We start from the raw sequence: 12,604 nt of genomic DNA on the forward strand, positions 1-12,604 counted from the left end.
AACCTTATCAAATGCCTTACTAAAATCCATGTACACTACATCCACTGCTCTACCCTCATCCACATGCAGCACGGTGGCACAGTGGTTAGCACTGCTGCCTCACAGCGCCAAAGACCTGGGTTCAGTTCCCGCCTCAGGCGACTGACTGTGTGGAGTTTGCACGTTCTCCCCGTGTCTGCGTGGGTTTCCTCCGGGTGCTCCGGTTTCCTCCCACAGTCACAAAGATGTGCAGGTCAGGTGAATTGGCCATGCTAAATTGCCCGTAGTGTTAGGTAAGGGGTAAATGTAGGGGTATGGGTGGGTTACACTTCGGCGGGTTGGTGTGGACTTGTTGGGCCGAAGGGCCTGTTTCCACACTGTAAGTAATCTAATCTAATCACATGCTTGGTCACCTCCTCAAAGAATTCAATAAGACTTGTAAGGCAAGACCTACCCCTCACAAATCCGTGCTGGCTGTCCCTAATCAAGCAGTGTCTTTCCAGATACTTATAAATCCTATCCCTCAGTACCCTTTCCATTACTTTACTGAAGTAAGACTAATCCATTCTCAATCCATTATATTACCTCCAATCCCAATTTTGTTTACTAACCTCCTATGTGGGACCTTAAAAGGACAATATTTAAATTCCATACTCCTTTCAACATAAACCATTAAACGTCAAATTGCAGATTATACAGTTATGAATAAGTACAAAGTAATAGGATCTATTTAAAAAAGAACAGAGAAGGTGTGGGTGGCACAGTGGTTAGCACTGCTGCCTCACAGCGTTAGAGACCCGGGTTCAATTCCCACCTCAGCTGACTGACTGTGTGGAGTCTCCGTGTTTGTGTGGGTTTCGTCCGGGTGCTCCGGTTTCCTCCCACAGTCCAAAACAAAATGTGCAGGTTAGGTGAATTGGCCATGCTAAGTTGCCCATAGTGTTAGGTGAAGGGGTAAATGTAGGGGAATGGGTCTGGGTGGGTTGCGCTTCGGCGGGTCGGTGTGGACTTGTTGGACTGAAAGGTCTGTTTCCACACTGTAAGTAATCTAGTATGCTGAACTTAATAGAACCATAATTCAATCATAGAGTCATACAGTATAGAAGTAGATCTTTCGGTCCACACTGACCATGTTCCCAAACTAAACCAGCCCCACCTGCCTGCGCTTACAAATCTTTCCTATTCATGAACTTACTCAAATGTCTTTTAAACATTGTAATTGTATCTACATCTACCACTTTGTCTGGAAGTTCATTCCACACACAAGCCACTCTCTGTGTAAAACAGTTGTCCCTCATGTCCTTTTTAAATCTTTCTCCTCTCAGTTAAAAAAAAACAGGTTTGAATTTCCCTACTGTAGGGGAAAGACCCATGTCATTCATCTGTCTATGCCCCTCATGATTTTATAAAACTCAATAAGGTCATCCTTCAACCTCCTCCCTGCACTCAAATAAGTCCTAGCTTTTCCAGTCTATATCTCAACCCCTCAATTCCTAGTGACAGCCTGGTAAATCTTTTCTGGACCCTATCCAATTTAATAAGATCCTTCCCATAACAGGGCAACCAGAACTACACACAGTAGTCCAGAATAGGCCTCACCAATGTCCTGCACAACTTCAACATAATGTCCCAAATCCTATACTCAAAGGTCTGAGCAACGAAGGCAAGTGTACTTAATGCCTTCTTAATCACCCAGTGATGCAAATTTCAGAGAATTATGTACCTGAACACCTAGATCTCCCAATCATATGAGAATACTGTGCAGCTTTGGTCTCCATAAATTAATAAAAATTATAGAAGCACCACAGAAAATGAAACAAAAGTTACATCAGCATTAAGCAGGTACAAATACCAACTGAAATTGACTGGGACTCCTTTGAAGAGAAAATGCATGGGTCTTTAAAACTATTGGAAGGGTTTGATGGGTGAACAAAGAGATGCTTCTATTGTGAAGAATCCAAACCTATGGTCCTTAAATGATAAATAGTCTCTAATCAATCCATTAGGGAATAGTACTGTCTTGACTTAAAGAGTGGTTAGAATGTGAAACTCATTATCACAGGGAGTAATTGAGGTAAATAATTTACATGCATTGAGCATTGCTGAAAAAAGGCACACTTTGATAAAGCTTTTCATCTTGTACTTGTCAGGACAATTTGCAAGAATACCAATAAAGCGGAAAGCCAATATTTATACTGTATGAGAGGAGAGTGCTGATTGGTCCACAAGTGGGTTCTGATTGCTAGAGGCTTTGCCATGGAGAATGCAGCAATTAATAATTATTGACAATTAACTACAGACAGAAAGAACATGTACATTCACTGCATCTGTTTCAACTCAACAAAATAGATGACAAGCACTCGCTGGTTCATTTCTCAAGCCAATACATTGACCAAAGTCAACATGCCTGGTTTAAAATAAAACAAAATCTGCCTGTTAGTTGTTACCATTAACTGCTGCAATCTCCAAACCAATGCCTCTACTAATCCATGCCAATGTTACCTCTCATCCCATAGACAGATAACAAAGTGGGAATAACTGTCATTTTTAGGTTGGTATGCAGTGTAGTACGTCGATTCTCCTGCTCCTTGGATGCTGCCTGACCTGCTGCACTTTTCCAGCAACACATTTTCAGCTCTGATCTCCAGCATCTGCAGTCCTCACTTTCTCCATGCAGTGTAGTACTGCCAGGATCAGTTCTGGGGCCTCAGCTACTTACAATCCATATTAATGACTTAAATGAAGGGATCAAGTGTAATGTACCCAGGGTTTATTGATGTAAAGGTAGCTGCAAAAGTAAGATGTATGAAGGCTACAATATAATATGGGGAAGTGCAAGTTGTTAACTTTGATGGGATTTTATTTGAAAGAAGCAGAATTATATTTTTAAAAAAATTATTCCAGGTACCGAGCATCACTGGCAAGACCGACACTTATTGCCCATTCCTAATTGTTTGGGAAGGTGGTGGTTAACTGCCTTCTTAAACCACTACAATCTAGGTGGTGTGGATAGATCACAATTCTCTTTGAAGGGGAATTTCAAGAGCTCGACCCAGTAAAGGAATAATATATTTTCAAGTCAGGATGATGTGTGGCTTTGAGGGGGACTTGCAGGTAGCATTGTTCCTATGCATCTGCTGTCCTCCTTCCAGTTGGGACAGGTCATGGGTTTGGAAGGTGCTATCTAAGGGGAATTTCTACAGCACATCCTCCAGTTGGTACTCACTGCTGGTGATAGAGAGAGTAAATTTTTGGGGTAGTGGGTGGGACGTTGATTAACAAGTTGCTTCATCTTGAATGGTGTTGAGTTTCTTGAATGTTGTCGAAATTTCATTCATCCAGGCAAATGGAAAATATTCAGTGGTACTCCTGAATTCACCCATCATTTACATGGCTAGTCTAGTTTTGTTTCTCAATACTAATGTTGATGGCGGGGAAGTTATGCTGTTCAGTGTCACAGGTGCTTATTTTATGTGATATTCTCAGCCAGTATTTATTGTCTACCCCTAATTGCTGAGAGGGTAGTTTAAGAATTAACCACATTGCTGTGGGTCTCAAGTCACATGTCGGCCAAACCAGGTAAGGATGGCAAACTTCCTTTCCTAAAGGACATTTGTAAAGAACAATCTAATTGAAAATCTGTGGTATATACAACAATTGTCAGTCAACATTACTGAGACAACTGTCCTTGGCAGCCATACCCCCTACTCTTCTGCTGTGCAATGGTAGGGGATGCCAACTCCATTCAAGACCTGAGCAATAAGTACCTATACCCATCACCTGGACAACACAGGGAACCTACTTACCAAGTGCTGAGTTTTCCATTGCACTACTGATTCTCTGAAGGGACTGGAGTGATGTCCTGGAGTACCAGCAAATACCATTTATCAGGTCAGTTTCTGAAGGCATGGGAAATCTATCCAATACTTCAAAAGAACAAAACTGTAAGCCCTCAGATGGTATTAGAATTTTTAAATGAGAGAAACAGAAAATATTGGAGAACACAGGGAGGAACTGGAAGAATTAGTAGGGAAAAGTATTGGAAATTTGATGGGATTGAAGGCTGATAAATTCTCAGGCCCTGATAAAGTACATCCCAGAGTACATAAGGAAGTGGCTGTAAAACATTGGATGCATTGGTGGTCATCTTTCATGACTGTATAGACTTTGGAACCACTCCTGTGGATCGGAGGATAGTTAAAGTAAACCCAGTATTTAAACAAGGAAGTAGAGAGAAAAGTGGGAATTATAGACTGACAAGCCTGACATCAGTAGTTGGGAAAATGCTAGAGTCCATTAAAAAAGACTTAATAGCACAGCACTTGGAAAACAGTGACATGATCAGTCAGTTATGAAAGAGAAATCATGTTGATGAATCTAATGGAATTATTTGAGGATATAACTAATAGAGATGATAGAGGGAGCCAGTGGATGTGGTTTATTTGGATTTTAAAGAAGATCCATGAGGGATTATCATGTAAAAGTAGTACTGGTTGTACATGCATAGAGAACTGGTTGGCAGATAGGAAACAAAGAGAAGGAACAACTGGCTTTTTTTCCATGTAGCAAGCAGTTATTAGTGATGATCAGTGCTTGAAGTCCAGCTTTTCACAATCTATGTTAATAATTAATGAGGAACCAAGTGTAATATTTCTGAGTTTGCAGATGACACAAAGCTTGGTTGGAAGATGAGCTGTAAGGATACAGCAGATATGTTGCAATGTGATTTGGACAGGCTGAATAAGGGGACAAATGCATGGCAGATGAGGTATAATGTGGCTAAGTGAGCTTATCCACTTTGGGAGCAAAAACAGGAAGGCAGATTATTTTAATGATGATAGATTGGGAAAGGGGGAGGTGTAACAAGACCTTGTACACCAATTGCTGAAAGTAAGTGTACAGGTGGAGCAGGCAGTGAAGAAGGCAAGTGGGTATGTTTCATAGCAAGAGGATTTGAGTACAGGAACAGAGATTCCTTGTCTTGGCAAGACCACTCCCCCTGAAATATTATAGGTGGCATGGCATTCATCCACAAACTCCATCAACAAACACATCGACCTGGACCCAATATACCAACCACTACAGCAGACAGCTGAAACTGACAACCGGAAGCGGCAGGGACAGACCACTATAAACACCGGAGGAAACATCAAAGAAGCGCTTCGCAGGAGGCTCCCAAGCACTGATGATGTCGCCTAGCCAGGGGACGAAACGTTTGCAACAAAAACTTCCAGCTCGGCGAACAGAACCACAACAGGACTTTCCTGATGACCAGAGAGCCCAAAGCCAGGGGTCACAGTATAAGTGTACAGGGTAGGCCAATTTAGGTTCGCGACATTTTTTCACCCAGAGAACAGTGAGCCTGTGGATTTCACTGCCATAGAAAGTGGTTGAGACCAAACTAGTGAATGTTTTCACGAAGTTAGATATAGTTCTTAAGGCTAAAAGAATCAAAGGGTACAGTGAGACATAGAATAAATGCTCTTTACAGGATATCAATACAGGTAGGGAGTCTGAAACTAGAGGGCATTGTTTTAAGGTGAGAGGGGAAAGATATAAGGGACCTGAGGGGCAACATTTTCACACAGAGGGTGGCGTGTGTGGAATGGGCTGCCAGAGGAAGTGGTGGAGGCTGGTACAATTACAGCATTTAAAAGGCATCTGGATGGATATATGACTAGGAAGGGGTTAGAGGGATATGGGCCAAGTGCTGGCAAATGGGACTAGATTAGTTTAGGATATCTGGTCAGCATGGACGAGTAAGACCAAAAGGGTCTGTTTCTGTGCTGTACAACCGTTTGAATCTAAGTCCAAAAGGGTCATTATAAAGCTGGCAGAAGTGACATCTTATATCAGATGAATTTCTGAATTGAGCAAATTGCTGTTTTGATGCTGACCGTTGCCAAGATATGGATACTTTGGAAAAAGAAACATCTGCTGGGAACTGGTTTGAAACTGCTGAAACTTCCTTTATCAGCATCGTTACACTACAATAGAGAGGCACAGTACACTTTCCCTCTCCAGTCTAGGGAGATAGATTTTTAATTAATCTGTTCGCAGATATTGTGGTACACCCCTGTGACAGGCAGGTCTTGAACTCACTTCTGGCTCAGTGAGGATACTATCTCTGTGACCAAGACCATAAAGACGTTCTTGCCTCGTTACAATCACAACAGATTAAAGTAACTACAATCAACTTATTTATGACATGGTGCTCGAGTCAATGGTACTTGAACCCAGGTCTCCAGACTCAGAGATATGGGCACTACCAGTATGCCACAAGAATCCCAGAATCAGTCTAGATTACATTAGATTCCTTAGTGTTTGTAGAATGACTTTCAGCACCTGCTTCAGCCAGCGTGGCCTCCCCTTTAAAAGGTACAAGGCAATTCTTACAGTTACCTGGCTGCAAACTGCAGTCATTGAAATCAGCAGAATACACACACAGTTTGTACATATAGCCTGCAGCTGAAGGAACCTGTCCAGTGCGATCCCACATCGGCACTGCCACACCTGTTTCCAGTGTGCTATGTGCAATATTACAGCTAAGACTGTAACCAGAGTTACAGCAGTGTTTAGCAATAACAATATTTTGGTGTTATTTTCCAGGGTATGGTAATTGGGCAGGGGGGGGGGGGGGGGGGGGTCGGAGAAGAGATCCTTTTCACAAAATCTCAAGAATTAACTTTCAAAACAGTACACTTAGCACAAGAACACATTTCAGCTGTTTTACAGGTGCCCTATGCCAAAAGTGTGTTTGCGTCTGAGGGTGCGGAGGTTTTATAACATGCTTTCGATTTGTTTATTGCACTGAACTCAGTTAAAACCCGTTCAATTTCCCCTTCACGGCGGGGTCAACCTTTTCAAAACGTTGGCACCTCAAAACAGGTGCTTGAATAAAGGAAACTGGAAAGGAGTTCCCAAGAAATTGCTAAAACAAAAAAAAACAGCCTGCCTTGCTGTATGTGATTGACAGGCTCATCATAGCAGGATCTCTTCATTCAAAGTACCTCAGCTCCAACATGGGCACCTTTATTGGCCACATCTCGCCGGGCCTGACTTTCCTTTCCTTCAGGATTCTCTACGTCTTCCAGTTCTCTCTGATGGTGCGCCAGAGTGAGGAGGTCCAACTTGTCTCTCACTCTCAGCAACCTGGATTCCGGAGTTGTTTGAAGCAGATTCCTGCTGATCGTTTTCGGTACCCTGGCAGTCATGGCAGAGTTCTTTTATCTACCATTATTAGCCAGGCCTGTCTGCCCCTGTTGGAAAGATAGCCTTGCTCCTTTACTCGTACATGCACGGCAAGGAAAGGGTAGAGAACTCTGAGCACACTTTGCTGCTGCTTGCCTGCTTTCTGGTCTGTCTGACCCTAACTGTTGAGATCTGGTGGCCGAATGATCATGAATATATATGTATGATACATACTTTTTAAACCTTACAAACTACTACTGGTAGTATTCTAACACTGTTGAGTGTATTAGCAATGCCATTTCAGGGTACCCCACTGTTTACAGGAAAAAGGATTTGGTATATTTATCTTTCTCAGAGGTAAACAGTGCTACAGAATAAAGACTCAACTGGTTTAATTTTGGAAGCTTGAGAGTTCAGCGATCAGATAAAAATGAAGTTTTTATTTGCTTTTATCCAATACCAAAAGAAAGCAGTGCCTTTCTCTGCTAAAGTGAGTCTTTCGAGGCCTTATCCTCCCACCAAAATCATAGATTGCCATTACGTATGGCTGGAGATTTCAAGAGTAAAACTGAATAAATGTCTTTTTTAAAAATATATAGTACAGTGCTTCTATATATACATTTTAAAAAGATGTTTATCTTGCTGTCTGATTGACGCTTAGCAAACTGTACACAAGAGCAGAGAAAGGCTTCACATTGACCGAGTGCTCCAATTTCAATGGAAAACCATTTACTTATTGTGATTAGGAACAGTTCCTTGAACAATGCAGCAATATTACAATCTCCAGTTAACTAATCTGGACTCCTGCATCAAGACAAGAGCAAGATTTGCAACTGAATTCAGACACGTGCTAAGCGCTCCAGGATACGTCGGTACTGTTCCACAGTGCTCTGATAGGTCTCCTCCAAGTACTCTTGCTCTTGGCTTACACTCATCTCTGCCTGCTGTGCAAGCCAATCTTCTGGCATCAACCGGGAAAGACGTGTTGCTTCTTTTTTATTTTTCTGGAAGAGTTAAACAAGAAATGAAACAAAGCTCCCACAGAGGAGGTCTCTGCACTTGGGATCAGAAAGGACACAGCACAGAAAATCTTCTAACGTTCTTCCCTCTCTTTTGATTCCCTACTGCATCCAACATATAGCCAGGAAAGGGATTGAGATCTGAAAAGTGACTACAGAGAGCTAGGTTGGAAGCTGAAGAGCAGGACAAGTAGAGTAGTGATCTCAGGTTTGCTACCGGTGCCACGAGATAGTGAAGTGAGGAACAGTGAGTGAGTGCAGCTTAATACATGGCTGCGAGGCTGGTGCAGGAGGGAGGGCTTCAGATATCTAGATCATTGGGATACCTTCTGGGGAAGGTGGGACCTGCACATGGAGGACGGGTTGCATCTGAACTGGAGGGGCACAATGTCCTGGGTGGGAGATTTGCTCGTATGGTTTGGGAGGGTTTAAACTAGTTTGGCAGGGGGGGTGGGAACCAGAGCTATACATCTGAGGGGGGCGAGCAGTTTTAGACAGGGCAGTGACAGGATGTGGTGAATCTATCAGGAAGGTTTTTCACTTGATGAAACAAAGGAATTGGTTAAAGTGTGTCTGTTTTAACGCAAGGAGTGTCAGAAATAAGAGTGATGAACTTAGTCCCAAGTACTGATCCATGCTCTATGATGTTGTGGCCATAATGGAGACATGGGTTTCACAGGGGCAGGAATGGTTGCTTGGGTTGAGAATATTTAACAAGAATAGGGAGGGTGGAAAAAGAGAAGGGCGGCGTAGCAATGCTAATCAGAAAGAGCGTCACAGCTACAGAAACGGAGGTTGTCGAGGAAGGTTTGTCTACTGAGTTAGTATAGGTGGAAGTTAGGAACAGCAAAGGAGCAGTCACCTCATAGGGGGTCTGGAGAAAACCCTCAAACAGAAGTAGGAAGATCGAAGAACTCATACGCTGGTAGATTTTGGAAAAACGCAGATGTAGCAGGGTTGTTGTTATGGGTGACTTCAACTTTCCTAGTATTGACTGGAACCTTCTAAGTGCAGATCGTTTGGATGGAGCCATTTTTGTCAGGTTTCCTTACTCAGTATGTAGACAGGCTGATTTTGGGGGGGGGGGGGGGGGGGGCGGGGGCAGAGAGAGAGCGAGAGAAGGCAATTTTGGATTTGGTGCTCAGCAATGAGCCAGGACAGGTGTCAGATCTCCTGGTGAGAGAACACTTTGGTGACAGTGACCATAACTGCCTCACATTTACCATAGCCACGGAGAGGGAAAGGAGCAGTTCCCATGGGAAGATATTTAATTCGGGAAAAGGAAATTATGATGCTATCAGACAGGAGTTGGGAAGTACAGATTGGGAGTAATTGTTCCCTAGAAAGGGCACAACAAACATGTGCAGACTGTTTAAGGAGCAGTTGTTGGGAGTGATGCACTAATTTGTTCCTCTGAGACAGGCAAGAAGGGGTAAGATTAAAGAGCCTTAGATGACAAGAACAGAGGGGCTTCTCATCAAAAGGAAGAAGGCAGCGTACGTAAGGTGGAGGAAGCAAGGGTCTCATACTGTTTTAAAGGATTACAAGCTTGCTAGAATGGAACTCAGAAATGGACTGAGGAGAACCAGGAGGGGGCACGAAAAAGGTTTGGCGGGAAGGATTAGGGAGAACCCAAAGGCATTTTACTCATATGTGAGGAATAAGAGAATGATCAGAGAGAAGGTAGGGCCAGTTAGGGATAGCGGAGGGAACTTGTGCGTGGAGTCCGAGCAGCTAGGGGAAGACCTAAATGAGTTTTTTGCTTTGGTTTTCACTAATGAAAGGGACCTTGTTGTGAATGAAAACTTTGAGGAACTATCCCAGGTTGCTGAGGGAGGTGAGAGAGGAAGTAGCTGGGGCCCTGACAGATATCTTTGTAGCATCCTTAGATACAGGTGAGGTGCCGGAGGACTGGAGGGTTGCTCACGTTGTCTCCTTATACAAGGAAGATAGTAGGGAAAATCCAGGTAACTACAGATCAGTTAGCCTGACGTCAGTGGTGGGAAAGTTGCTGGAGAAGGTACTGAGGGATAAAATCTATTTATATTTGGAAAAGAATGGGCTTCTCAGTGACAGGCAACGTGGTTTTGTGCAGGGGAGATCGTGCCTTACTAACTTAGAGTTTTTTGAGGAAGTGATCAAGTTGATAGATGAAGGAAGGGATGTAGATATCATATACATGGACTTTAGTAAGGCATTTGATAAGGTTCCCCATGGTAGACGAATGGAGAAAGTGAAGTCACATGGTGTGCAGGGTGTTCTAGCCAGGTGGATAAAGAACTGGTTGAGCAACAGGAGACAGAGAGTAATAGTTGAAGGGAGTTTCTCGAAATGGAGAAAGGTGACCACTGATGTTCCACAGGGGTCAATGTTGGGGCCACTGTTGTTTGTAAAATATATAAATGATCTGGAAGAAGGCACTGTTGGTATGATCAGCAAGTCTGCAGATGACACAAAGATTGGTGGAGTAGCAGAAAGTATAGGGGACTGTCAAAGAATACAAGAGAATATAGACAGACTGGAGAGATGGGCGGAGAAGTAGCAGATGGAGTTCAATCCAGGCAAATGTGAGGTGATACATTTTGGGAAGTCTAATTCTAGAGTGATTTATACAGTAAACAGAAGAGCCTTGGGAAAAGTTGATGAGCAGAGAGATCTGGGAGTTCAGGTCCATTGTACCCTGAAGGTTGCTGTACAGATGGATAGAGTGGTCAAGAAGGCATATGGTATGCTTGCCTTCATTGGACGAGGTGTTGAGTAGAAGAGCTGGTAGTTATGTTAAAATTATACAATCGTTGGTTTGGCCGCATTTAGAATACTGTGTACACAGTTCTGGTTGCCACATTACCAAAAGGATGTGGACACTTTGGAGAGGGTGCAGATAAAGTTTACCAGGATGTTGCCTGGCATGGAAGCTATGAAGAGAGGTTGAGTAGGTTAGGATTGTTTTCATTAGAAAAAAGGAGATTGAGGGGGGACCTGATTGAGGTCTACAAAATCATGAAGGGTATAGACAGGGTAGACAGAGATAAACTTTTTCCCAGGGTGAGGGATTCAATAACGGGAGGTCATGCTTTCAAGGCGAGAGGTGAAAAGTTTAAGGGGGATACACACGGTAAGTACTTCACACAGAGGGTGGTGGGCGTCTGAAACACGTTGCCAGCAGAGATAATAGAGACAGGCACGGTAGATTCATTTAAGATGCATCTGGACAAATGTGAGAGGAAGTGGGGAAGCAGAGGGATACAGATGCCTAGGAATTGGGTGACAGGTTTAGACAGTGGATTTTGATCAGCTCAGGTTTGGAGGGCAGAAGGGCCTGTTCCTGGACTGTAAATTTTCTTGGCTCTTTTTTCTAGTTGGGAAATAGGCTTGAATAGATCAAGATGGATGAAGTTGATGTGCTGGAAATTATTGGAAAACATTAAGATCGATACATCCCCAGGGCCAGACCAGATTTATCCTTGGTTGCTCCGGGAAAGGAAGTTGCTAAGCTGCTGGCAAAGATCTTTGCTTCCTCACTCTCCATGGGAGTCGTACCGGAGAATTGGAGGGAGGCAAATGTTGTTACTGTTTTCAAGAAGGGTAATAGGGAAACCCTGGCAAGTACAGACCAGTCAGAGTTTTACGTCTGTGGTCAGCAAGGTTTTGGAAAGAATTCTGAGGGATAGGATTTATGACTATTTGGAAAAGCATAGTGTGATTAAAGGCAGTCAGCATGGCTTTGAGAGGGCAGGTCATGCCTCACAAATCTTATTGAGTTCTTTGAGATGGTAACAAGACAGGTCGATGAAGGTCGAGCAGTGAATGGGGTTTATATGGACTTCAGCAAGCCATTTGATAAGGTTCCTCATGGTAGGCTCATTCATAAAGTCAGGCAGGTATGGGATACAGGGAGATTTGGCTGTCTGGATTCAGAAGTGGTTGGCTGACAGAAGGTAGAGAGTGGTTGTAAATGGAAAGTATTCTGCCTGGAGGTCAGTGTTGAGTGGTGTCCCGCAGGGCTCTGTTCTTTGTAGTTTTTATAAATGACTTAAATGAGAAGGTTGAGGGGTGGGTTAATAAATTTGCCGATGACACAAAGATTGGAGGTGCTGTTGATAGTATTATTACAGGCGGTTACAGGTTGCAGTGCGACACAGACAGGATGCAGGGCTTGGCGGAGAAATGGCAGTGGAGTTCAACCTGGATAAATGCGAAGTGATGCATTTTGGAAGGTCAAACTCGAATGCTGAATATAGGATTAAAGACAGGATTCTTGGCAGTGTGGAGGAACAGCGGGATCCTGATATTCAAGTGCATAGTTTTCTCAAAGTTGCCACCCAAGTGGATAGGGTTGTTAAGAAAGCATATGGTGTTTTGGCTTTCATTAACAGGGGGGTCGAGTTTAAGAGCCGCGAGGTTTTGCTGCAGCT

General features: G+C 43.4%; 1 protein-coding gene across 2 annotated transcripts in view; it reads right to left on the reverse strand.

Moving 5' to 3' along the window:
* Nucleotides 1-7,590: 7,590 nt before the first annotated feature.
* Nucleotides 7,591-12,604, reverse strand: part of hat1 (histone acetyltransferase 1) — a 47,995-nt gene continuing 42,981 nt past the window's right edge. For both annotated transcript variants that reach the window (XM_043682057.2, XM_087985563.1), the window contains exon 11: nt 7,591-8,174. In XM_043682057.2, coding sequence (XP_043537992.1) covers nt 8,010-8,174 — 165 coding nt within the window. In that variant the 3' untranslated portion in view covers nt 7,591-8,009. The remainder of the gene's footprint in view (nt 8,175-12,604) is intronic.

Source organism: Chiloscyllium plagiosum, unplaced genomic scaffold, assembly GCF_037043375.1.
Source record: "Chiloscyllium plagiosum isolate Xiang-an unplaced genomic scaffold, Cpla_swu_hap1 HiC_scaffold_53X, whole genome shotgun sequence".
Taxonomy (NCBI): domain Eukaryota; kingdom Metazoa; phylum Chordata; class Chondrichthyes; order Orectolobiformes; family Hemiscylliidae; genus Chiloscyllium; species Chiloscyllium plagiosum.